The sequence below is a fragment of the Eschscholzia californica genome, unplaced genomic scaffold (assembly GCF_041429995.1).
Source record: "Eschscholzia californica isolate CP2 unplaced genomic scaffold, dmEscCali1.0.p SCAF_3, whole genome shotgun sequence".
Lineage (NCBI taxonomy): Eukaryota > Viridiplantae > Streptophyta > Magnoliopsida > Ranunculales > Papaveraceae > Eschscholzia > Eschscholzia californica.
In genome coordinates, this window is record NW_028238420.1 from 64,425,978 (window position 1) to 64,453,622 (window position 27,645).

The 27,645-nt window shown below is 35.8% G+C and overlaps 3 protein-coding genes and 2 long non-coding RNA genes across 6 annotated transcripts; 3 read left to right on the top strand and 2 right to left on the bottom strand.

Moving 5' to 3' along the window:
* Positions 1-102: 102 nt before the first annotated feature.
* LOC147553282 (uncharacterized) lies at positions 103-9,296 on the top strand. Its single transcript, XM_086668697.1, has 3 exons — positions 103-1,993; positions 9,061-9,121; positions 9,233-9,296. Exons 1-3 carry the CDS (start codon positions 103-105, stop codon positions 9,294-9,296), a joined length of 2,016 nt encoding a protein of 671 aa, XP_086524823.1.
* LOC147553283 (uncharacterized) lies at positions 8,608-10,998 on the top strand. The gene is made up of 2 exons (XM_086669842.1): positions 8,608-9,121; positions 10,225-10,998. The coding sequence occupies exon 2, from the start codon at positions 10,275-10,277 to the stop codon at positions 10,854-10,856; it is 582 nt and encodes a 193-aa protein (XP_086525968.1). The 5' UTR covers positions 8,608-9,121; positions 10,225-10,274; the 3' UTR covers positions 10,857-10,998.
* A 385-nt stretch (positions 10,999-11,383) lies between these two features.
* Positions 11,384-20,600, top strand: LOC147553284 (uncharacterized). Of its 2 annotated transcripts, XR_015238063.1 has the most exons (4): positions 11,384-11,414; positions 13,219-13,343; positions 14,090-14,704; positions 18,774-20,600. It is a non-coding gene; the product is annotated as an uncharacterized LOC147553284 (long non-coding RNA). The 2 variants fall into 2 exon arrangements; XR_015238062.1 differs by lacking the exon at positions 18,774-20,600 and having other exon boundaries at positions 14,090-14,971.
* LOC147553285 (uncharacterized) lies at positions 13,778-18,173 on the bottom strand. The gene is made up of 2 exons (XR_015238064.1): positions 16,323-18,173; positions 13,778-15,520 (listed from the first exon to the last, which is right to left on the bottom strand). It is a non-coding gene; the product is annotated as an uncharacterized LOC147553285 (long non-coding RNA).
* A 2,747-nt stretch (positions 20,601-23,347) lies between the features above and the next one.
* On the bottom strand, positions 23,348-25,389 carry LOC147553286 (uncharacterized). The gene is made up of 2 exons (XM_086670896.1): positions 25,062-25,389; positions 23,348-24,742 (listed from the first exon to the last, which is right to left on the bottom strand). Exon 2 carries the CDS (start codon positions 24,692-24,694, stop codon positions 23,483-23,485), a length of 1,212 nt encoding a protein of 403 aa, XP_086527022.1. The 5' UTR covers positions 24,695-24,742; positions 25,062-25,389; the 3' UTR covers positions 23,348-23,482.
* Between the last annotated feature and the right edge of the window lie 2,256 nt (positions 25,390-27,645).

Consider the following 27,645-nt stretch of genomic DNA (forward strand, 5'->3'; position numbering starts at 1 on the left):
CAGTTGGAAGATTGGTTCATAAACCAAGATGTTAGTGATGAAGATAAGGTTTTTGTCGTTGAACAACACTTATCTGAAAGAGTCTACGACAAATTCAACGAGATGCAATGGAGACTCGTTGATCAAAGAAACCCCTTCATTGATGATTGGAATCAATTGAAAAATATTTTTCGGTATGCTTTCCTCCCTTTCGATGAATATTTATCTTATGCAGAATCTCGAATTGAAACGAGCAACTTACTTGAAATTTTGTCACCCACCATGACCATTACTGTTGAAGGAAAGATTCTTGATAAAAAAGATACTGGTTTTTCAATGACGGGAGAAGAAACATTCGATGAGATGAAAATAGAAGAAGTTAACGATGCAAAGAAAGGAGTTTACGCAGCAGCAGAAAAATCCGAAGACGAAGACGCAACTACTAAATCGGCATCAATTGTAGAGCAACATGTGACAAAGCTAAACATTGCTGGAAAGGATACCATGAAGGAGGAAGATGTTGATGAGTTGGCTTCTGATTCTATGTTCGAGGATTATGATATATCAAGTATATTAGGTTCAGAACATGAAGCTGAGAAGACTTCGTTTCCAATTAATGAGATGCATGGAAAGGGGCAACACATTAAAAGGAAGCTTTTTATTGGTCTTCAAACAGGAGAAGTTGTTTCTATGTGGAAGTGTTTTCTTCCGAAGGGCACTGACTCTCTCTTATTTGATGATAAACTAGACCACATTGAGAATGGCATGGTATCCTACTTGAGGGAAAATAAGGTAGTTGAGAGAGTGAAGGGGTTGACTGACGAGCCTCACAATAAAACCCAATTGAGGATTGTGTTACTTGCAAGTGGCGGGCACTTTGCTAGCTGTGTGTTTCATGGGAACTCAGTGATGGATCAAAAAACATTCCATAGGTATGTAATTAGAGCTAAGGCTGGTAAGAAACAATCAACTAAAGATGCAAGTGGCAGAGATGCACATTCCGCAAGAGCATCGGTTCGTCGGTACCATGAACTTGGTCTAAAGAAGGAAATTCAAGAATTATTTGCTAATTGGAGGCTTTACTTTGATATTTCCTCATGCATTTTCATCAACGCTCCATCAAACAGTCGTCAGTTACTTTATAATGGGGAAAAGGCATACTTTAGCGACCCACATAATGTAGTAAGGCACATACCAGTAACTGTCTGGACGCCTACATTAAAGGAAGCTAAACGAATCTACACTAATTTGACAAATGTGCAATATCAAGTATATGTGAAAGGATCACCACCAAGTGTAATTGAGGATTTATCATTATTTCCAAGTGGCAAGGAAAGTTGCAATACGGAATCTAGGGAAGAACAGTTAGTGAAGCCTTTGAAAAAAATAGAAATTGTCGAAACTAGTCAAGTTATTGATAGTTCTGATCGTTTCGAAGAATCTAATGAAAATGATCTTATAGGTATAACAACACCTTTACACGTTGCAGCAATATCTAGCGATGATCAAAAGACACTAGAGCTTCTGGAACAAGGATTGGATCCTTGTGTTAAAGATGAAGGAGGAAGAACACCGTATACATTGGCTAATGATAAGGAAGTTAAAAATATATTTAGACGCTTTATGCATTTAAAACTTGACAAGTGGGATTGGAATGCTGCCAAAGTTCCTGGTCCATTGACGAAAGAAATGGAGGAATCTCAAGCTGCCAAACAGGCAGAGAAAGAATTGGCTCGTAAGATATTCGATGAATTGTCTCTGAGAATGCAAAAACAAAAAGTGCAAGCAAATCATTTTACTTTTACTTCAGATTTTTGTGCTTATATTCATGGTGGTTTTGTCGAGAAGGGCTTAGAGATTTTTTGTGCTTATATTCATGGTGGTTTTGTTGTTAGTACTTTATGTCGTCCGGGGAGACTAACAACAACATATGCTATTGCGAAGACGATAGGTGTAGACTTGGGTTCTTCGGCGGCGTTGAGTATAATCTTCGTCATCAAATTACTAGATGACGGTAGATGTAGAAATTTGTTGGAAGTTTGTTTCATACCATCTATTTTGCAACCATCTTGTCATTATGGGATTCAGATGCTAGTTGGAGATTCGGTCTATATTTGTCTTCTTCGAAATTTCAACAAATTTCGCTCAAAGTGGGAACTAAGGATTGCCTGGGTGAAGTCATTGTATGTGGTACCACCGATCTTTTCTTTTTCGAAAGGTTCTAGAAGAACTTTCTCTAGCGATATCTACCAGTTTTGTCCGGAAGAGGCAATTTACGACGACACCAACTTGGGGACAAGTTGTTCCTCAGAGGGGGAGTATGATGGCGGCCATCCAACTAGTGGGCCTCTCGGCCAGATCATTAGTGGGCCTAACGGCTAGGTTACTACATTAGCGTAGTTACCAGATTTTAGTATTTAGGGTTTCCATGTTTAGAGTCTTAGCAATCAAGAAAAGTATCCTTTAATAATTATCTTCTTTCTTTATTTGAGTCTATCTAGGAAATTACAATCTCTATAATAAGAGAAGTCTAGTCTGTCTTTGTCAACCAGATCAGAGAATATTATCAACCAAGTTTATTATTAATCAAGTTTATTGTTTATCGTTATTTTATCAGTTTTATTTCGTTAGTTTAGTTTATTAACAATGGTGGATTCCATTACTTTTACGCTTCCGCAACAATCTACATCAGACCCCTTTCTTTAATTGGGAATTGAACTTATTCCCTTATTTTAGTTAGATTCCATCACAAGCCAGTTAACTTTTTCAAATATGATAAAAATGACCCTCGGAACCAACGGTGTTAGTCCTACATTGGTTGTAAGCTGGGGTGGTGGTTAGTTTATAAGTGTGAGGGGAAAGCTTCGAGTTACTTTTCGGGTGAGACGACAGGTTTAAGACCACTTTTGTTGTTAGATTCCATCACAAGTCAGTTAGCTTACCCAAATAATGTCTTTCGGAAGCAAGGGGTTAGTCCCACATTAGTTGTGGGTGGGGTTGAAGGTCAATTTATATATGATGAGAGGCGGAACTAGAATTTTAGGTCCGAGATGCAAAACCTTCACTTTAAGGTTGTGTTTGTTTTTTTTATTTTTCAGATCTGAAATCTGAATTGGGAGCAATTCAGATTTCAGATGTTTGTTTTTTGTATTTAAGAAAATCTGAAATATCGTCTGAATTGGGTCAATTGTCTTTTTTTTTTTAATCCAAGGGAAACATATCTGAATTGGCTGAAAAGGAGCTCATATTTTTCAGACTTCAAAACAAGTCTGAAATAAATCTCCAATGCTGAAATGTGCTAAATGTCAATTATAGCCCCATAAATTTTACTATTCTCAGTCATTATTTTATTTAGCAACACCACCACCGCCACCGGAACCACCACTGGAACCACCACCACCACCGAAACCACCACCACCACAACCGAAATCAGCACCACCACAACCGAAATCAGCACCACCACACAACCTAGACCACCACCACCACCACACAACCTAGACCACCACCACCACAACCACACAACCTAGACCACAAGCACCACCACCACCGACACCACCACAACCACACAACCTAGACCACCACCACCACAACCACACAACCACCATCACCGAAATCACCACAACCACACCACCACCACCGAAACCACCACCACAACCACACAACCTAGACGACCACAACTGCAACCACACAACCTAGATCACCACAACCACACAAACCGCCACCACCACCACACAAACCCAGATCTGTTGGAGAGAGAAAGAGGGACGAAAAGAGAAGGGAATTGAAAGAGTCTAAACCTCGCCGAACTTCTATTGCCGGACTTTCTCGCCGGAACAAATGTTTGAAAGAGGTAGGTTGAGAGAGGAGGCTGTTGGAGACTTGGAGAGAGAGAGGATAAAAAGTTTAGGGTTAGGGTTTTCTTTTTATTTTAGAGAAGGGTGGAGGGTTAGGACTTGTTTGTGTAAAATATCAAGTAGGGATGTATATGTCAAAATTATAACTCAGATCCACTAATTCAGATTTCGAAAACAAACATCTAACTCTAAAATAACTCAGCCAATCCAGTTCAGACTTTTCAAATCCAGCCAATTCAAATTCAGATGTAAAAAAGAAAGAAAAAAAACAACACCTAAGTTAGTAAGAAATTTACCGAATTAACCCTAATCATATAAAAAATTTACAAATTTCTAAGATTTTTCCTAAGTAAATCTTTGTCAACAAAAAAAACTCCAGTTGAATACCATTTGTTACATTCTATTTTGTGTTGACCAATACGTGAACAACCAATTTTTTTTATATGAACAACTACTTTTAGGTACCGTACGAGTCAACTGTTGGGTTTTCCTCCTAGTGGGGAAACCTAGTTGGGTTTGGATTAGGAAACCAAACCCGGACCTGAGTCGAGTTTCTTTGGGTCGGTTACTTATGACGGTGGAATTAGGATTAAGGGGGAGTCTATAAATACTACCTTAACCTAATTTAGATGTGTGTGAGGAGCACCAAAAAGATGCAACACAATTAGAAATGCACAAGAGAAGAAGGTAGAGAAGGAGGTTGCCGAGAAGAGCAGGACAGAACTTTTTCAGCACGCGCAGTCTTCGTTGTTCGGAAAATCCGACGGTGAGTTCTTCTCCGATTGAGCTGAAATTTGGCAGAACTGTTCTTGACATATTCATCTAGTATTTGTACGGAGGGATCGTTGATTGGTCGCCAGAATCCTAGTGAATTTAGGGTCGTTTTGGGCTGCAGATTTCTGGACTGTTTTGTTCTTTCTTGTGAGGGTTTCTCCGTGTTTCTTCGTGTTTGAGATTAATTCTTTTGGGAAGGGTTTGAGTCTCGGGTGGACGTAGTCTGTAACTACTTTGCTTATTATAGTTGATTTGGTTGGACTACGAGTCCCGTGGTTTTTACTTCTCACATTGAGGAGGTTTTCCACGTTAAAAATCGTTGTCTTATTTACTTTAAGTTCTTTGCTTATTGCTCCCACTATTCTTCTATATTATCCTCGTAACTAACACAAAGGGGAAAAACTCTTGTTTCCGCTGCGCCTAAGTGCCCGTTTTTCCTAACATCAACTATATTTGACTTAATTGAGTTTGATTGAATAAGGGAACAATTCTATAAGGATTTAAATATTAACACAACTTAATTTAGGGACCAGTTAAAATTAGAAAACCTAGAAAAATGAAGAGAGATAAACAAAGAGTTTCTCCTTCACCAAGTTTCTCTCACTTTATCCGAACAAGGAAGCTTATCAACTTCGTAAAGAATACAATTACATGCTCGGTTGGGGGTTATACATGCTCGACCACTCGCTAACACGTATACTCTCTTAGTTAAGAATACAATTACTTTCTCTTTCTGAATTTTGTCCGACTACATACGTTAGTTGGAATTTAGCCAGAATTACGGTCAGACAAAGAATTATTTTTCTAAGATATATGCTCACCTTTAGGTTTTCTTATTTTCTTTTTGTGTTTTATATTGATTTTGTTTTTTCCCTCTCTTCTCCACAACCTCGAACCAACGTCTTAACTAATCATTTAGAAAAATAACAAATTATAAGAAAATACAACTCTCAAAAAGGTCCTAATCAATGAAGATGGTGTTAGGTGACCCAAAAAAGCTAGGTAGTTCAGCTTTTCTTTCTTGTTGTTGAACTTATATAGTATAATGATAATGTAGTTTCAATCCCCCCACTCTTATGCATATTAAAATAATTTCAAGTACATATGTATAAAACTTAACAAAAAGAAAAGTAGTACATATGTGTAATATGCTTGGGGACCCTATCTAGATTCCGTCTTAATTTAAGTATATAAGGTTGGAAGAAATTGGAAAATGAAGTACGCATAAAGAAGAAAAGGGCAAAGTATAAAACTTCAATTTATGGATTACATGATGAGACTGGTCTGATCATCTTTATCTAATGAAGTAGGTGGTTGTTTCTTTTAGGCTGTTTTTTAGGGCATCCAAAATATTCTTTGGGTATGGAGACCAGTCAATCATAATTGACTTTGGAGCCATCTTATTTTGAAACTAAAAGTCAACAGGTTTATTTCTACCACCTAATATTCATCTCTAACTTCCACCATCACTGCACAACCACCCAAACCCACCACCAACCATTACTACCTCCGCTTCTTATTAGTACCATAGCCAACAACAATTCTCTCTCTCTCTCCAAATCAAATACTTGTTTCCTTTGATTTTAGTCTCGCAACAAGCCCCTAAATCAATTTTGTTTTACCAACGTCTTCATAGCCCGTAAAATATTTTGATTGCCCAAACTTTCTTTTATTCATTTTATTTTGAGAAGGTGAAATTCGAACTCATGTCTCTTTAGTAAAATTACAATAATTTTATTTTTTTCCCATAATCTTCCAATTAGGAGGTTGTAGTGTGAATATTTCTACACCATTGGGGTTGAATCGCACAAAAGATTTGACGATTATGTAATTACCACATTGAATTTATATTTATTCATTTGGAACTAAAATGATTTTTGGTTCGTTTTATCGTTTTTGCAATTCTTAGTTTTTGGTTAGTGGTACACATGGATTTTATCTCGTTGTTTTGCTTCTGTAAAGAGGACTAAAATCATCATAAATATCTTGACGATAAATAAAATCACAACAACGCAAGGAAGACATTAATGTACTTAGTGGTCTTTTCTGTTCCGCCCTCTACTTCTAATATCTGTTTAGGTAGAAATACACGAAATATGATTCAAATATATAGTATTATTTTTATGGTAGACACAATATATTATTAGACAAATTAAAGTTTTCATTGGAAACCCTAACTTCTTTTTGTTGGTGCAATATTGAAAATTGAAAACCCTAACTTAATGTCTGACATTTCTATAGTTTCTACAAATATTTTTCAATAGGTATACTAGTTGTGAATCCAACTTAGTCGACCTATCACGTGCCTGACACATATGATATTGTTGTTTACTTTCGTATTGAATTTCGTCCATCACGTGTCGGGCACGTGTAAGTGAAATCAAACGGCGGAAACTAAAAATTTAAGATAAGTCGGATGAGAGAGAAAACAATTTCCGATATTCGCTGTCATCGGGAATCAGGAAATGATGACGTTTCTACCTCCCTCTTCTCTCATTTTTCATAGTTTTGGTCCTTCCAATTAATCAACTCACGATTTTAGCATCCAAATTGTCCAACACTAATTTTAAACCCCCAACTAAAATTTCTACTTTAGTATGGAATTTGGGTCTTTTTTTCCCTTTCGTACAACTCCCATTGTCTTCTGTTTTCTCTATTCTCTTCCCTGTTGAGTATTGAGGAACTCGAGTGAAGGATCTCTTTCACCAAACCTATTATAATTGTGTTTGATATTTTAGATGTGACAAATTCATTATTTTTGTCCATAGTTTCTCTAATTTTTTTTTTCTCACTACCCAAAATTTCCAGTTGGCATCTAATTTTTTATTATTCTTCTTTTCTCTCCGACCTGATGTCTTCACTTCTCGATCGGCCGCCTCTTGTAAAAAGATCTTGTTGGTGGACTTACTAAATTTATAGGACCTCCACTGATAAAGATTGTCAATACAAAAAATAAACATAAAAAGAAGAAGAACACAATATAATAAAAGAATAAGAAGAAGAGTAAAGTCATGTCATGGTCCGGCCCTCTGGGAATTATAAAGTCATGTTGGACAATTCAAGGGGCTAGAAATGAAAAGGTTGCCCATATCTAGAGGGGCAAAAAGAAATTTGCCGATAAGTTCACTTAATTTTTAGTCTTAACTAATAGGGGTAGTTTTTTTTTTAGCCCCTAATTGATGACCAATTTCCTACTTACCTCCGGTTTTATGTAAAATAACTAAATAACTCCTTTTTGAAGTTCCAATATATTGACATTTTTATAGTTTCTTATGGAGTTTGCCATTTTTTATTTTGCGTTTGTTTCGTACCAACTCCTATCGTTTTCTTTTTTCTCTTCCCCTCATCGATTAACTGTTGTGAAGGATCTCTTTCACCAAACCTATTACATTTGTCGTCATTAGAAATTTGGAAATGATGAAGTTTTAACCTCCCTCTGCCTATCTCGTTTTTTTATATGCAATTCTAGGCTAATTTGCTTTTGGTCTTTCAGATGTGACAAACTCACTATTTTTGCCTATAGGTTCTCCATCGTCAGTTCCTTTTCTAGTTCTTTTTGTATTTTGATTCTTCTTCTTTTCTCTCCCAATCTCATGTCTTCTCTCCTCCATTGACCGCCTCCCACAAAAAATATCTTGTTAAACCTACTTCACTTTTTCAATTTTGAAAAAATGGTTTTTGAGGTTTCGTGTCCATAATTTGGCTGTAATTCTGACAAATCCTGCCATATGTTTCACCCTTGTTGAATCAATCGATATCCTCATATTTCTCATCTCATTCGTTGTATTTGTAGAACACAAGCTAAATTTAAAAAGCCAGTAACCATGTCGGTTCACCCAAGCTAAATCTTTCTTATTCTTACTAATTGAAGCTAAAGAAAATCTAAAGAAAAAAGTAAGATTAGAAAGGAAAGAGAATACAAATATATATTTCCCAAAAGAAATTTGTTGAAAGAAAATTTAGACCTCCATAAATGGAGGTCCATGGTAGGAAGTATTGAGGAAGAGGAATAGTACTAATGGATGGAAACTTTAAGGAGAGGGTCATTTAAGCATTTAATATAAATTAGGGAGCTAGACAAGAAACTAACCATAAACAAAGGGGTCAAACCGGAAATAACCCTACACAATAATAAATCTCGTAAATCACATTAGCCCCCCCACTACAGCAAAGCTTGTAACAGAGAAAGAAATAAAAACCCAACAACAAAACAAACCCCAATTCGTCTCTCTCCCATCACCTACAGTCGTCTAGAGAGAGAGAGAGAGAGAAAGCATTTCTAGATTGAGAGAGAGTTGTCTTCTTCAATCGGAATCAGATCGATTGAACTCATCATAAATATCTCTGTTTTCATTACGTCAACGAACTCACATTCCTGATTAATCAAGCCCAGATTGATTAATCAGATTAGATTTCTTAATCTGGGGTTCTATTAATTTCGTGATTTGATCAGATCTTTTCGGGGAAGAAGTTGAATCTCGATACTTTCTTCCTGTTGTTTTGATCATTGCGAGGTAAGTTTAATTTTCATGATCACAATCTCAATTTCTTTTTCTTCCCTGAAAAATCTTAACTAGTAAGTAGTGAGTTAATGTGAAAATTTCTATTATTTTAATCTTCAATAGATTGAATTTTATCCAGTTAGTTAGAATCACAGAATATGAAGGTTTATCAAACAGGGAGATTTGAGGGCATTTAAGTCTTTCAACTCCAGTTAGTAACAAGATTTCAGCCTTTCAGTAAATCTGAGTCTGACCTTATGAACTAGTTAGTTCCTTCCATTGAATAAAGGTCTGAAACTTGTTAATGTCCATGTTACCCCTCTTCTAATCAATGCAAGTTTTATTAGACTACATCAACCCAGAGGTCATTTTCGTCATTTTCTTTGGTTCTTAAATTCTAAAAGTGAAAGAAAAGCTCAAGGTGCACTGGAGACAATGACATGAGAGGGTCACCCACGCTAGAGGACTCAAAAACCCTCTATTTTTTCAGTTTTCAAATAAAATCAACCCAATCTGATAAAATTTTAAGATAACTTCGAATCGTGTAAAGTTCTAAAAGACAAACTTTGTATAACCGCCGAAGAAAATTGAATTGTAAATCTTATGTGTCGTTAATCTAGGTACGGGACCAACGTATGACATCCCCAAGAATCCATCAAGGTGGTCCATCTAAATGAACGAGTGGACATGTACTTCCTGGTCATTTAAGAATTACCTTTTCCTTTCATTTGTCAAACTAGAATGATTTTTAAGTAGAAAGTGATGTTTACAATCACCTTAAATTTTGTCGTGATAAATTTATCTCTTTGAATATCACATATTTCGTGTCAATATCCATATCATTTAATACTACATTCTAGATAACATTGATTTAAATCGTCTACATTTCAGATAACGTTGGTTTAAAATGCGTTTATAAACCATTAACTTGTCTGATACATATGTTGGCGATGTTGACAAAAGTATGTCGACAAACAAGATTTAAAAGAAATAAAAATATTGTCTTTAAATCATGTTCGTCCACCTATCCTGTTCGGAATTTCGCTTGGTCGGAACTTCTGGAGCGCGGAAACAAATTTTGTGTCTCATCATTTTACCCTATGTTTTCCCTGCAGGTTATATCATTGTCAAACTAAATATTTAGACAGAGAAAGAAGGAAATCAAATGGTAGAAAATCCATCACCTCAAGTTCAAACAATAGAAAGAAGTACATCATCATCATCATCAAGAAATGGGTCAAAGAAAAACACTAAATACTACCCAACAACAACAACAGTAGAAGATACAAGATCAGAACATCAAATTGAATGTTCAGGTCAGAACTGTAAATCATGTACAGCAACAGTAGTTGCAGATTGTGTTGCAATTTGTTGTTGTCCTTGTGCTGTTATTAACTTTCTCACTCTAACTTTAGTAAAAGTACCTTTTACAATGGGAAGAAGAGGTTTAAGATTAATAAAGAAAGGGAGAAGTAAGAAGAAGAAAAGAAAAGATCAAAGTGATTCTAGTCCTCCTAATGGGGGTGTTATTGAGAAAGTTCAGAATTGTAACAGAGAAATGACATTGACAGTACCACCATTAGAAGGAACTTTAGAAGTTCAAAATGGGATTGTTAATGGTGGTGGTGGTGGTGAGAATTTTTGTGCAAGAGTTGAAGCTGAAAGGGTTTGTTTGGAGTTTTATCAAGTGGGTCATTTAGGATTTGGTAGAGTTTCCTTCACAGGAATTCCTGCCAAGGTTAATTGATGGATTTTTTTCTTTCTTTAATTTGTAGATAATGTTGTTTTCCATTAATGATTATCATAATTTGACAACTATTTAGAAATTAGGTTTTTTTGTAATCATTTTGAAGTGGTAGATATATGAGACTACCCTCTTATGATGTCAACTTTTAGCAGAGGTGTGTTATTTTAATCTCTATTTTAACTCTTACAATAACACTTAAGTTGATTAAGAAAATGTTTTTTTTTTTTTTTTTTTTGAGAAACCGACTACGGTCTACGTTAGTCAAGACATTGATATATATATCATGAAGATGTGATGAACACGATAACCACCTAATTTAAACCATAATGAAAGAGGCATAAAATCCGACAACATGAAAGAAGCCTAAAACCTCGACAAATTTATTATATTATTTACTTTATACATTGTCTAAAGTACATAAGATAAATCTTGATGGCAAACTGTTTCCACCGAGACTCGATTCCACAACGTTATGGACTTAAGAGGGCTGTCCAACCGCTGCACCAAAAGGTGGTCGATAAGAAAATATCTTAAAAGAGCAACTTCCGGTTCAACACGGTACTCTCTCTCTCCGTCCTTACATTTTGATCAGATTGAAATTTCACTGATAGGGTTTCTATGACAGACTTCAACTATATGATTGAAACTTGGACCAAATATCATTACTGAATCATTCATAGAATTCATGAATGACTACTAGTTCATAGATGAAAGATTAATCTGATCCAAAGCTTCAACTTCTCCTCAAAGTGATTGATTAGATGGTTAAGATCCACCATTCTTTGTAATTTTGGGATATTATTGTTTACAAACTTCTTTTTGCCTTTTGTTACTAACTAATGATTTGGTTTACTTAACATTAAACTCAAATTATTACTCCTAAATAACTAAATAAGTGTTTATGTCATTAGATTCACTAATTTACAGGTATTAATTAAGTCATTGATTTCTTTGTAATGATGTTTAAGCCATGTATGGCGCGTGGGGAAGGGAATTGCATTCCATAATGGTGTTTTGTACATAAGAATGCAACAGAAATCACATTTTGAGGGGCGAATGTTATTCCTTCTCAAGGGAGAACTCAAACCCAAAGGGGTGGGTGGGTGGGTTTGTAATTCCCTTTCCATGAGAATTGTCGATTAAGTAATCTTCGGACAAAATTAATCTCAACGAGTCCTATTTCTGACCAAACCAAACAATATAGTTCCGTATTGCGATCACCCAAATCACATTACGGGATTATTATTCCTGGCAATCACATTCCTTTCCCACCTGCCACACAATAGTATAAGTTGTATAATTAACTCTAAGTTTCCTAATGTGTTCATCTACTTGCCACAAAATGCTAATTGAAGTGCAAAATTGGGGCGAGAAATATGTGGAAGAAGGCTTGTTCTTTGTATTTTAGTATAATTATATGAACTTGGGAAGCTCCTCTCTGGTCTCCCTATCCTTATGTACCACTTGAATAACTCTGATATTGGTCTGCCCAACATTTGAGAATAATCCTTCATGAACTAAGACAAGTCTCATAAGATTGAATAAGTATAAGATCTAGGGCCTTTCTACTCATAGTCTGATAGTCAAAACTTAATCAATATCAACATGTTGTGACTTTTCTTTTTCAAGAGCTAGTTTGACTTTTTCAGAAAGGAAAGTAGGTTTCGGGGGTTCATTGATTAGTAGATATACGATGCTGGTAATGTCGGGACCGTGGTCGTCCGTCTCTGGTTTGCTGGCCGATAAGATCTCTGAGATTGACCAGCCAGATGGGTTGGTTTGGCTATTCCTTTCTATTGTAAAGGAGTCAGCTGTCTGTGCGAGTCACCATCTTCTAGGCTCGCAGGACGACACGGGATTCTCATTCAAATATAGGCTGGCCAGGAGGCGTAAGAGGGTCTGTCGTCCTCCTAGAATCAATAGCATTTCGTTGGAATACATCCTGTCTTAATTCTTTTCCTAGTCTTAGCACCCGCACAGTAGAGGAGATTTACGAATAAGTTTGGATATCGACAAAACTAAGCGTCTTGCCGCTGGGTAAAGGCAACAGGGGACCATTTCACGCTGAGGTTCATAAAGGTAAATCTGGCCTCCTTGATCCTCTTCCCAAAGCCAACCCATGAGTTTGGTGCTCTCCATTAACCGCTCAAATCTTGTGCTCAATGATTCCATGAAGAATAGAGACAAGAAATGAGGGCTTCATTTGCTCGAGTACTTCGTGAACCAATGCCATACCATTGGGGTATATAGCAAAGTGTCCCTGAATTTCGTTTATATGCATAAACAAATGAACCTTCTTTTGTATTGTAGGAAGTTATTAGGTTTGTTGTGTTTGAAATTGAATATTATGGGATGGCTGTAGACTGTAGGTTTCTTGTGAGGCATGGATCAAGAAAGGTGGTCCCAAGGAAGTGATTTGCCTTGAGGTTAGGAGAATCAGCCAGATCTCCTGCTTTTCGGGTGCCGTGGACTTGCCCCTTTCAGAAGGTACTCTCATGGAGCTTGACTTTGTTCACACTACTACAGTTAACGTTCACTATTTTCATTCTTATTTGTTTTATACCCAAGCATATAGATCATGTATTCCTATTGTTTAACTTGCTCATATGGTTTAATACGAAGTTGAAATATGATAATTGATAAAATGTCTTAGTGAATCAAAATATCAGAACTAAATATACCCTAATATCTAGTGGCTTTATCTTGTTTTACATGAACAATTTCTTGAATGAATCTATCCAACACTGAGTCATAGTCTTCCCCAATTATGCTCAAATTTTCCATTTCAGTTTGTTTACAAAATGCTAATGCATGATACATTATGAACAACTAAAAACACGAATTAAAGACATGGAGAATGCTGGAAATTAAAAGACTTTAATTTCCAAACGATAAAGGAAAATTACCTTTGCACAGACAAAGAAGAAGAAAATTAAACTTGAATTGAGTACAACTTGATTCGATTGAAAATAAACTACAATGACTGGTCTATTTATAGACCAAAATTCTACCCACTAACTATGACCACTGCTAACATGATCCCACTGACTTATCCATCAACGCCACTAATTTATCTATTAACCCAATTAACTTACCATTAAATTCCATAGAAAGCTGCAAAAACTGTTAATTGATAGTACATCTATGAGAGGAGCTTACTTTTTTTCATTAGTAGCCATATTTAGCTTCTTTAGCAAATCTCGTTTCTTTTTTATCTCCTCCATAATTTGCAGGTTTTTGCTCTTTGCTATCTCCTTTACCACCTTGTTTCTTCCCTGTTGGCATCCTTGGTCCAAACCCGAATTCAATATCACCGTCTTCTTCAGGGAAAGTATGGTCTCTCCTGAGTTGTTTTATATGAGGTTCTCTGTTTGATGGTTTTGGAAGGGGCTGTTTTTTTGATTGTTTGGGAAGGGAATCCTTGGGTTGTTTCGATTTAGAGCAACAACGAGCACATATTTGGCCTACTATGCAAGCAATAGCTGATACAACTACTACAACAGCCAGAACTGCAAAGACAGGTCCAAATGAACCTCTTGAAGGAGGAGTCTTCTCTGCTGTCACGGCATTTGGGTAAACCATGGCAGGCGGCATGAACATGTGTGACGACATTCTTTGTTTGGAATGAGATAGATAGATAGATTGGTAAGGGATGCTTTCCTGATTTAGTATATATACTGATTCTTCTTTGTCCCTGTAGGTCTTGTGCTTTGAATGAGCAGAAAGGAAATTATGAAGTTAAACCAAAGAGGAGGAAACCAACATATGGAAAGAGAGAGATGGAAGATGTATCAGAATCAGCGGGGAATCGGATGATAATGGCGGTGAACTAGTCATCATTGAAGAAGGTACTCTCTTTCTCTCTGTACTTAAAGCAGATGAGAAATTTCACTTGGGGTTTAACATAATTCAAGAAGCAAGGTTTCTAGAGAATTTTAGAGAGAGAGAGAGAGAAGTTTGCATTCACCCTTTAATGAGAGATTATCTCTCTATTTATACATGAATCAGAGAGAAGAGGTCAGAGAGAGAAAGTTAGCTAGAGAAACTAAATCTAACTTTCCTAACAACCTAACAACTAACTCTCTTTTATTCTTACACAGTCCTTATACTCTCAATTCTTATCACTTACACTCCCCCTCAAGCTGAAGTACAGAGATGTCTTCAGATTGGAGGAGAAATTAGATGCATTAAAAGTGTAGCGAGGAAGATAACTGTGGGTTGCTTTTTGGAAGACCAAACGATAAGAGTGGAGCCAATCGATACACAAATTCCTGATGTAGATATTCTCGAATCACGACACCCAGCCCAGTCTGAGTCACTATAAGCTCGAAGAGATGACAAATCTCCTGAAGAAATTGAAATCCCAGAACCAAGTGTACCTTTCAAGTATCTGATATTTCTCTTAACAAGTTGTAAGTGTTTAAGCATGTTTGGCATGCGGGAGCGGAATCACATTTGGTAATGGTGTTTGGTACGCTGGAACCACCGGGAATCACATTTCGAGGTGGAATGTTACTCCTCCTCAAGGGAGAATCCACACCCAAAAGGGTGGGTGGGTTTGCGATTCCTGGTAAAATTCATCTCAGCGAATCCTGGTTCTGACCAAACCAAACAATATAGTTTGGGATTGCGATTACCCAAATCACGTTACAGGATTGTTATTCCTGGTAACAGGGCCGGCCCAAGTAGTTGAGAGGCCTAAAGCGAATAAAAATTTGGGGCCCTGTTTACACTAGCTATAAAAAAAAAGTTATTTCCTTAACAAATAAATTAATATGAAAAACACAACTAGAAATCATACACTTGAACTGCATACTATAAAGAAGATCTAATTGACATTTAGAGATGAGTTAAATATGTTCCAAAAATATTTTTCTTGTCTTTAGAGATGTAAAATTACTAATTATGCGTTTATAGTCTACTTCTTCTCTCAAATTTTGTTCAATTGATAACATAACTAGTTCGTTAAAAACAATTTTTATAAGAAGCAAAGAAAATACTAAAAGGAGAGATAACAATCAAAATCAATGTAATAAGTTCAAAAAAAAAGAAAATAGAAAAATCAATCATAAAGGTAAGTGTGAGAGACCATTACCTAGTTGTAGAGTTGAGATAGAAAATTGTTAGAGATTTTGGCACAAATGAACAGAAAACTTAAAAACAATAATGAGGAAAGAGAAGCAGAAATTTAGAAATAGAGGAGAGAAAAGAATTTAGGGTTTTTAAAAAACGTGGGCCCCACATAAATTACCTTTCAAAAAGTACAGTAGGAAGAATGCGCACGATTTTTGAGGGATTTAATGAGGTTTTAGTGGGTGTTTATTTACACTTGCTTTTGTTTTTACTGGGTTTGCGTTTTAGTTTATTTGCAAGAGGTGCCTTTAATTAATTGGATTTAAGGGGCCCTTCCACAAAGTGAGGCCCAAAGCAGCCGCTTTGGCTGCTTTGGTCCTGGGCCGCCCCTGCCTGGTAATGACTTCCTTTGTCCACCTGCCAAACAATAGTATAAGTTGTATAATTTGTTGATAAATAACAATAATCATAGAGAAGGAGGAAGAGGAGAAACATTGTGGAGGCTATGAATCTTATTCAAAATTAAACTAGGGTTACAACTTAACAAATATATACTAATGATAAAAGACTAAAAGGCCCTTAAAGGGCAAATTACTAAACAACCCCTAACTATTACATATATTATTCTAACACCCTCCCTCAAACTCACGATGCGATTTTGAAAAGTATCGAGAGTTTGCTAACTAAGGAAAGAAAACGTGGAACCGAGTGTGACTTGGTGAACAAGTCACTGCTAAATCAAATACTGCAAAACTGCTAAACCAAAATCCAATATCCGATACTACCAACCAAAATCCAAAAACTGCTAAACCAAAATCCGATACTGCGAACCAAAATTCAATACTGCAAATTACTGCCAAACTGCAAACGGAGAAGAAGATGCGATCGTTGGAGAGAAGAAGATGCAAATGCAATATTACCCAAAGGAGGAAGAAGATTCAAATGCAATATTGCCCAAAGAGGAGAAGAAGATGCAAATGCAATATCGCCAACATTCAAATGCAATATTGCCGACAATCCAAATGCAATACTGCCAACATTCAAACGCAGTAGTGCCCAAAATTCAAATACCATACTACCTAGATCGAAAATGCAAATGTTGCTGCCCAATATTCAAATAACAAATCACAACCGCCAACAAATTCAATAACAAATCCAAAACCACTTTCAAATTTTCAGTAACACCACCTCCTCCAAATTCTAAAACCACCTTATCTAAAACCACTCAAATCAAATCCCAACCAAAACTACCATTCAATTACTTCTTAAACCATTCAATTTCAATACCGCCAACAATTTCAAACCGCCGAAACCACTCAATATTACCATTCAATACTATTTAATACCATTCAAAACTACCAATCAAATCAAAACAGGCATTCAAAACTAAACTACCTTCTTCTACCCCCAAAAATCAAAAAAACACCAAACAAACTAGCTAAACAAATACGAAGAAGAAGAAGTGGGAAGTAACAATACCAGATCTGCAATGAACAAATAATTTTCCTGCGGAAGCCAAACGATCCTTTGAAGAAAATAATTTTCCAACTAGAAAACCAAAACCAAACGCACCTTAATCACCACAACCTCTTTCTTCCTGGTTTTTCCAAATACCACCTTCTTATTCCCAAGAAAACCGCCATTTTCCAAAACCACATCTCAGATTCTATAAAACCACCTTTCAAATATAAATCTCAAAACCACCATTCAAAACAACCTTCTTCAAAAACAACCCAAACAAATCCAAAATCACTAAAAACCTCTTCCATCCCGTAAATCAGCCATTCAAAACAACCAATTTTTTAGTTTTTTTTTTCAAACTAAACCACTACCTTTTTTTAAATCCAATCTACCCAGCCGAATCCACCCATCAAATCAACAACTAAAACTATCAGGCAAAACCCATCACCTTTCCAAACTTCCCCCACAACAAAACCGGTCAAGGAGCCACTAAAACCGCCCAAATCAAAAACCGTCTTGCTGCTATTCAAATTGACATCAAAATCACTCCTCGAAAACACCAACAAAAAAAACTCGTCAAAACTACCAACAAACCTTCTTCAAATCCGAAACGAGGCCAACAAATTCACTAATAAGACCAAACCAAAACCACCTTCATCTTCTAACTCAAACCATAGAAAAACTCTATTAACCATGCTCTGATACCATGTTGAGATAAATAACAATAATCATAGAGGAGGAAGAGGAGAAACATTGTGGAGGCTATGAATCTTATTCAAAATTAAACTAGGGTTACAACTTAACAAATATATACTAATGATAAAAGACTAAAAGACCCTTAAAGGGCAAATTACTAAACAACCCCTAACTATTACATATATTATTCTAACGTAATTAACTCTTAGTTTCCTAATGTGGCCATGTACTTGTCACAAAATGCTAATTGGAGTGCAGTTTTAGGGCCAGAAATATGTGGAAGAAGGCTTGTACTTTATATTTAAGTATAATTATATGAACTTGGTCAGCTCCTCTCTGGTCTCTCTTTCTTTATGTACCACTTAAATAATTCTGATATTGGTATGCCTAACATTTGAGAATAATCCATCTTGAACTAATATAAGTCTCGTGACACTGAATAAGTACAAGATCTAGGGCCTTTCTACTCATACTCTGATAGTCAAATGGTTTTGTGATGGATGCCCACAAACTTGCTAGAACATCGGATAACTGATTTGTGAACACAATTTCTAAGATATCAATGTTTTTACTATAACTGGAATGTTAGAGAAGCTGGTATTTCAAATGCATTTAGTATTTGTCCGACGCTTTTCAATTACTTTCATATCTATTCAGGAATAATGACTACTTGTATCATATTTTTAGCCAGGGTTTAATGACATGCACAGAGTTTATTCTTCGCTTTGAGTTTTCCAATCCATGAAGAATAGAGACAAGAAAAGAGGACTTCATTTGCTAGAGTACTTTGTGAACTGATGCCATACCATTGGGGTATAACAAAGTTTCCCTGAATTTCGTTTATATGCATAAACAAATGAACCATCATTTGTATTCTAGGAAGTTACTAGGTTTTTGATGTTCGAAATTGAATATTACGGGATGCCTGTAGGTTTCTTGTGAAACATGAATTAAGAAAGATGGTCCCAAGGAAGTGATTTGCTTTTGTTTCTCTCTCCCTCTCTCTTTCTTAGAATTCCGCTTTTTGCCAATCTTAATGATCTAAAAAACAAAATAACAACATAGCTTAGATTTCTTATTTGTTTTATACCCAAGCATAGGGATCACTTATTCCTGTCATTTAACTTGCTTTCATTTGGTTAATACGAAGTTGAAATATAGTAAAATGTCTTAGTTAGTGAATCAAAATATAGACTAAACATACTCTAATATCTAGTTGCTTTATCTTGTTTTCCATGAACAATTTCTTGAATGAATATATCCAACACTGAGTCATTCTTTCCCAGTTATACTCAAATTTTCCATTTCAGTTTGTTTACTAAATGATAATGCATGATACGTTACAAACAACTAAAAACACGAATTAAAGACACGGAGGAAAAAAAAAAACAGATTGCTTTCGATAGAAAAGCTGCAGAAATTGTTAATTGATACTACATCTATGAAAAGAGCTTATATTCATCAATAACCATATTTAGCTTCTTCAGCAAATCTTGTTTCTCTTTTATCTCCTCCATAATTTGCAGGTTTTTGCCCTTTGCCATCTCCTTTACCACCTTGTTTCTTCCCTGTTGGCATCCTTGGCCCGAACCCAAATTCGATATCACCATCTTCTTCAGGGAAGGTATGGTCTCTCCTGAGTTGTTTTATATGAGGCTCTCTGTTTGATGGTTTTGGATGGGAGTGTTTTTTGGATTGTTTAAGAACGGAATCCTTGGGTTGTTTCGATTTGGAGCAACGACGAGCACATATTTGGCCTACTATGCAAGCAACAGCTGATAAAACTACTACAACAGCTAGAACTGCAAAGACAGGTCCAAATGAACCTCTCGAATGAGAAGTCGTCTCTGCTGTCACGGCGTTTGGGTAAACCATGGCTGGCGGCGTGAACATCTGCGATGACATTCTTTGTTTGGAATGAGATAGATAGATTGGTAAGGGATGCTTTCCTGCTTTAGTATATATACTGATTCTTCTTTGTCCCTCTAGGTCTAGTGCTTTGAGTGAGCACAAAGGAAATTATGAAGTTAAACCAAAGAGGAGGAAACCAGCATATGGAAAGAGTGCAAGATGAGGAATGATTAGAGGAAGAGAAGGTGGTTTTTAAAATTTGAGTTCAAAAGAGAATGAGTTGGGTTGGTCTTTAATAAAGACAAAAATAAAGGTAACAAATATTCCCATATTCTTTGGCTTTAATATTTGAAGAAATAAGAGTTTGATTGCTTTAAAATGGAAAGGAAAAGCAAAAGTTTTTTACAGACCCAAGAGATATGAGTGCAAATTTTATAGAGGGAAGTGAAATGATTAATGTGATATGATGTCTTTTGAACCCTAGGCATTAATCTCCACGAAAAATTTATTCAGTTGGGACTCAACAAATTCGAATATTTACACGTTATGTTGTTTGTGTTGTAAAATTTGATATTTTTATAGTAGGACGATTAAAAATTTGTAAAAGTAGCAAATAATATTTTCTGAAAAATTTGGTTGACGAAATTAAGTTTTGTTACATAATTATTGTGTGATATTCTCCATAATTGTTTGCAAATTTTACTTCTAAAATTGTTTATTTTAACTCTCGAAAGTTTGGTGTTATCATTACGATCATTCTCCACTAACTTTACTAAAAAGATAGTGCCTAGAGAGAGTGATTTTGATTGCCTATTTTCTTTTTGTTTTTAAGTCTCTAGTGACACTAGTAGTGGAAGTTAACTTGATTTAAGAAATTGTCATTTTTTTTTGTTGAACTTTTAAGAAATTGTCATATTTTTTTTGTGATGAAATAAGAAATTGTCATTGAAAGGCGAAGAAGTACCGAGAAGTGACACCATATGGCTAAATAGAACCAAAAAAATCGTCATTTTACTAACGCAGACGAAAGATGAGAGAGAAAAGCTTCGAGGATTCTTAAGGCCAATTTACATTGTAGAAGAACAACCATCAATGATAAAGAATCTCCCTATCATTTCGAGTATGCCAAAATTGAATCCCAATAACATATCAAATAGTTTGAAGATAAAAAAGAAGGTAACTTCTCTATGGTTTAGAGGGACCAATAAAAGAAAATTACATTGGTCGAATCTGGTATACCATATTTCGAGATCATCAAAATATAAAGTCTAAAAGCTAAAGCGATCGGATTATAGGCTCCTCCTAGAGAGAGGCACACCTTTAATAGTATTAAAATTTGGTTTCATGTGTGAATTGTACAAATAAGAAGGAAACATATTTTCAAAGGGGAGACTAGTCGCCAAACATTTCTTTCTTTTCTCTTCTTTCCACAATAATTTGAAGTGCTTTTGTGGATTGGCCTTGTTATCTTGTCTTCAGTCTTTTCTTATGTATTTTTAAAACATAACTAGGGCAAGTCTAGGAATGTTACAGGTAATCAAAACAAGTGCAATTAATTAGGGTATCTTTCTACTTTATATATAAAACATATACACATATAAGTGTGGGTTTGTGTTCACCTACTAAAAGGAAATGGAACAAAATAAAAGTGTTGGTTTGGCATGTTATATGATTAGTTTTACAGCATTAGGCATGCGGAACAAATTGATTCCTGCCAAAAGAGAGAATGGGGAAATTATGAAGAATTATGTTGATTTTGGTGGTGTTGGCAGATAGACATTCTGACAGTTGATTTTGGTGCGCTTCTGACATCATGAATCAGAGATAATAGTCTGCCGACGGATCCTAGGCCAACGGGCTTAAGTGGATGTGTAAGATTTAGATTGAGGAAGTGGAGATCAACTCGCTCTTTAAGTTTGTATCGATGACAGACAAAAAGAAGAATGACATTCCTATAGACGAAAAACAGAAATAAGAAAGATCTTGACAAGATTTAAGAGAAGAGGAAAGCCTGTAGGCACTCTAATGAATTTTGTTTCGGGTCAAAGATACCGGGGTTTTTTCTACTGTGAATGATTTCTGGCAAAATCGGAGACACCTGTAAATTGTCTGAAGGAAAGAATGGTTGAGACACGTTAAGTTATGACGCGGGCCTTCGTTTTTACATCTAATCTATTCTCTTTTCTTTCTTCTCCCGATCGTGTAACTTGTGTTTAACCAAGACTCATTCCAAGACAGAGAGAGATAGTGAGAGAGAGCTCTTCCCTCTTGTTCAATTCAATTATCAATCACAACAAATATCAAAACACCAACAGTCACTAACAGATCAACACACTTCCAATCCCACTTCTTCATTAGTTTCGACTCTCTTTAGGTCTCTAACAGATCAACACACTTCCAATCTCACTTCTTCATTAGTTTCAACCCTCTCTAGGTTTGTTTCCCACTAGATTGACCCTGTTTATCTCTCTCTATCCCTATAATTCACCCTATATAATACTTGGTTCACTCTCTAAACTAGCCCCCTCAAAATCTTTTCTGATTCTTATTTTTTTCCTTCTATTAATGACAACACAAAGTTCCGGTCCCTCCCTCTACTCTCTCCGTAATTGTGAACAATGATAAGATACGAATTCCTTCTTTAGTTCGATGAAATATTTCAATAGAATCATTACATAAATTTGAAATCTTCTAGCAAAACATGATATCACAAACTCACTTACCACAATCAAATCTCAACCCAAACTTACTCTATTTTCTATTGATAAACCAGCAAAGTTCAAGTACAGAAAACTCCAAGCCAGCATGTACGAATTTAGTTCAAACCCAGCAGGAACTCTCTTTCCTTCGTCAATGTGTTCTTCTGGGTTTAAACTAAAGTCGTTCATGCTGGCTTGAAGTTTTCTGTGTTTGATTGTGATAAGTCGGTTTTGTGATATTATGTTCCGGTTGCCTCCATCAATAAACTGAAGTTGTGTCAGAACCTCAAAAAATAACGGCAGCTATCATCCACAATTAGCACAGATATTATAATCGATACATAGTATCTAAGTCCTGTACTCCTGTCAAAGACTCGACGTACTACTTGCTTACTAGTAAAATTTTATGTTTAAATAATAGAAGATAAATTTTTTTATTTCATCTTCCATTATTGGGTTTAGGTAGGAACTTAATCTAAATTTAAACATTACAGATTTTTCTAGTATGGGTTAACTTCAAACTGCTGTCTAGCAATGGTGGAAGCCTAAAAAGTTCAGGTGGAACCCTAAAAGCCACTTCTACTACCTAACAAGGGTATTGAAGTAATAAAGACAAGTATCGAGACTCCGAAAAATACTAAAAATAGAGTATTCATGTTAAAAAACATACGATTAACAACTAATTTATGCCAAAACAAGCATTAGCACCAATTTAGAAACCTGTTTGGTGATTAAGATCAATCTTGATACTAGTTTAATTGTTAACCACAAAAAGGCAAAAGAAGACAGTAGATATAGAACAAAATGAGTTCATGACAGTCTTAAGTTAAGTAGTACTAGATTTACCTAATCTTCTTGGGTATTTACCTTCTCCAAGAGGCTTTTAATCTCAAGCTCTAACTTGGCTTTCACCTCTGGCACTAGTTCATTCCCTGACTTTTCCAGCATTGATGTCATCATCTGAAGTCTCTCCTTGACAACTAGAATCGACGAGACCTTCTCAACAGGAACCCTAGTTGTCGTTTGATTTGCTGGAGTCTCATCTTCTTTGAGCTCTGTAGGAGTTGGAACGAGCTGTGGAGAATTCTTATCTTGTTCGGTAGTCTGAGGAAGATGATTAGAAGCAACGGAAGTTGCTTCTGCACTATTCTGCAATATTTTCTCATCCTTCTTTTTGGTTTGTTTGGGCTTACCATTAGGATCAACCGACTTTTTCTCGTACTTCCGTTTGATTCTTGTCGGCTCACTATTAAGATCCTGCACCTTCTTCTCATACTTCCTTTTGTTTTTCTTTGTCGGCTCACTACTCTTAGGAGCCTCCAACATTGTATCATCCTTATTACCATTTGGATCAACCTTATCATCCAATTCGATTATCTTCGATTCCGTTTTGTCATTAAACCCTGATTCTTCAGTCACTTCGGGAATATCTTCATCTACTAAACTAGGTTTATTATCATCCAAGATCTCGCCTTTTATGTCACGTTGATCAGCCATGAACTCTTCAAATCTTTTGTAGTTAAACCCTTCAAGATACAATGAACTTCTATATGTCGTAAAAAAACCTTTAATCAAACGAGAAGAAGGGTTTCCTTTTAAATACATAGTATCCATAGCTGCAGTTATGAACTCATAAAACATTTCTGCCGACGATGCGTTCTTAAATGTCTTGCTACTACAATTAAGAATTGGGGGTGACCAAGAAATTTGATCTTTAATAATGACATCCCCAAGATGAGATTTTTTCGGAAGCATCTTTAGATTATCTTCTGGATTTGTATAAGGAGGAGACAGGTATTTGCTTTTCTTCCTTTCCCTTGACAAAGATCTTTTCCCATTTTCTTCACTACCATTGCCATTACCATCAAAACCTTTCTTCTCTACTACTACCATTTCAGTTTGGGATTCCATAAAAATCTCATCTTTTTTCTTCTCAGATGAAGAAATCAAAGTTTCAACACCAGGGGTAGGGGTATCCTCAGTTGAGTTAAGAGTTTGATTTTCAACTTGGGATTCCTCATTCTTCTCCTCCTCCTCTAATGTGGGATTATTCAACATTGTGGTTATATGAAAACCAGAAAAACCCTAACTAAGTTGTATAATAACCTGTGATAAAGTTTGATCATGTTAGAGAGAAAAACTAGGTTAAAGTAAACTAACCCTTCAAACCCATACTTTGTTTTTCTAATTTTTCCCTCTTTTCTCAGTTGATTAAGTAGTAGAAGAGATTAAAAGAACAGTGATCAATTGCATCTTTCTGACACAAAATTCATGGTAGAAGAAAAAAAAATTATGTTAAAAATTCAAAATTGTCTAGAAGAAAACCTAGGTCTGTTATATATGATAGAGAATCTAACTAAAACTCAAAATTGAATCAAACCCTAAATTAAGAGAGAGAAGAGAGAAGTGGGTATTGAGTGGTTACCTGATCTGCGGTGGTGAAGGAGGTGGCGGAGTGGTGGTGGTAGTTCTGTCACAGTGTCGGCATGGGATGATGAGAGCACTGGGGAATCAGTCACTGAATACTCTCTCTTTCTCTCTCCCTCTCTAATTATTTAAAAGTTAGTAAAATATTCGATTTCCTATCTCTCATTAACATTATAACATATGAACTAAAACCCTATCTTAAATCCATTAATGATTTCTTTATCTTTTTTAGAAGTATATTAAGGCATAAATTAAGTGAAAGATTTGGAAGATTTTTATTTGATAAAAGTGGAAAGAATATAGGGTGCCTAGATTTTTCTAGTATCTGTCATAGATTCTTCTTATTTCAAATTAGGAGTGAAATTAAGATATTTGGGTGCTTCTAAAGGCACCGGACCAAAAAGCTGTTAGCATCCATCTCTATTAGCACCAAGCCCAACTGCTCCTTTCTCTGTTAGCACCGTACAATTATGTAGGCACCGGTCAAAGCCAACTTAATCCTAATCCTCCATCCATCTCTCACAAAATCTAAACCAAATTGGTCAAACTTTCTTTGGGATGGAAAAAGTGGAAATTTCATTGAAAAAGCAAGTCTCCAAATCAACTTAAACTTATCCATAAAAAATCCTCTTCTTCTCTACAGAGCTATCAAAGTGAGGGTAATCTTATTTTTTGAGGTTTCATTAATGGCGGTCAGTAACATTACATCATTCAAACAAGCAGTTCCAACTCCTAAATTTGTCCCTTATTCACCTTCCTTTTAGGCTTATCAGCCCTGAATCAATCCTTCAAGTTTATGGAAGCTGAACAGTCAAGAATATTTACTATTTCATGTGTTACCATACTCTATCTCAAATTCAAGTGTTGTAGTTGGAAACATCGATATCGGAATCATCAAATCCAACTCTCACAAAAATCTCATCAAGATAAGCAACTTAAGTCGTAACTGCAGTGGTTTTTACGGTTTTAGAACTACTCCTTGGTGCAGTGAGCATTAGTTCCGTGCTGAGAACAATGATGATAACCCATACTAATAAGATAATCTCGGATCTCTTTGGAGCTGCTATATATGGCTTTAAGTAATCGTTTGTCTTCCTCGTAAATTAAGTATGGTGCTTCACCACGCTTTCTAGATAAAAAATTTTTGAAGCTCCAAACAGTACGTGATATTGCAAATAGTCGTTCTGAATCTGGGATTACTTCATCTAAAGGTATTGATCTGACTTGAAGCTCAATTTGAACAACTAGAGAAGAAGGAAAAAGAGCTAACGAAGGTGAACATCACCCACATTTAAAACAGGTGCTTATAGAGAATTTGGGGCAATGGCCATTGACCCGAGTCAATAAAATTTCCGGATGCTAACAGCCTTTTGGCCCGGTGCCTTTAGAAGCAACCAAGATATTTTTATGAAAGAAATTGTTAAAAATAGAAAGAATTTTATGTAAGAAAAAATAATTGTAATACATGTTCCGATCTTTATATGATTGAATTTTAATTCTTTTAACTTCGAAATCTCGAAGTTGAAAAGTATTTGAAAATTTCTATATTGAAAAAGAAATAATTTAATGGTTATCGTGTGGCTTTCCACAATAATATAAGATCTTATATTCTTTAACGAACTGAGTTGATTGAAAAACAATAAATGTAATAATCCTTTCCTCACCCTTTAAAATACAAAGATGTTATTACGTGGTGGTAGGAGGTAGGACGTATAATAGGGAAGTCCTAAGTTTTTTTTATGTGAAAAGACAAGTCCCTGAGATAGTGTGGAACAGTTACCATTTCTTGGATACATGTGAGAAAAATCCATTTCTTTGGCAATGGGACAATTGAAATTGAAATTGAATTTGGTGAAAGTGCTAGTTAGATTTAGCATCATTTAAAGAATTAGTCTAGTTTCTTTCTTTTTTGATGAGATAGAATTAGACTAGTTAGAAAATCATTTCATACACAAGTCATACAGATCACAACATGTGTGGTGTTGTAGCAAAAAAATACATGTGTGATGGAAGTAAGAAGTAAAAAAAATAATAATAGAAGAAGAAGCTACAAAGTTAATCTATCTGAGACTTAAACAGAAATCAACTCTAAACTTCTCTGGTGAAAAATCAATCAAGAGGTACACCCGCCTTTGTTGCAATGGATGGACACCCCTCTTAAGCCCATAGAGCTGTGAGATCGAATCTTACTGGAAGCAGTATGCCATCGAGTCTTACAAGGCATTGATGCATCATAGAGATGTAATGAGCACGATAACCGCCTAATTTAAACTGAGAGTGAAAGAGGCCTAAAGTCCGATAACAAAGAGGCCTAAAGCTCGATAAATTATTACATTATTTATAGCCAAAATTACATAGGATAAATCTTGATGGCAACTGCTTCCACCGAGACTCGAACCCACGACCTCATGGCCTTAAGAGGGGTGTCCAACCGTTACACCAAAGGGTGGTGAACCCATCAAGATTTATCACATGCAATTTTGGTTATAAATAAAGTAAATAATGTACTAATACTTTGTCGCGCTTTAGGCCCCCTTTGTTGTCGGATTTTAGGATTCTTTCATTCGTGGTTTAAATTAGGC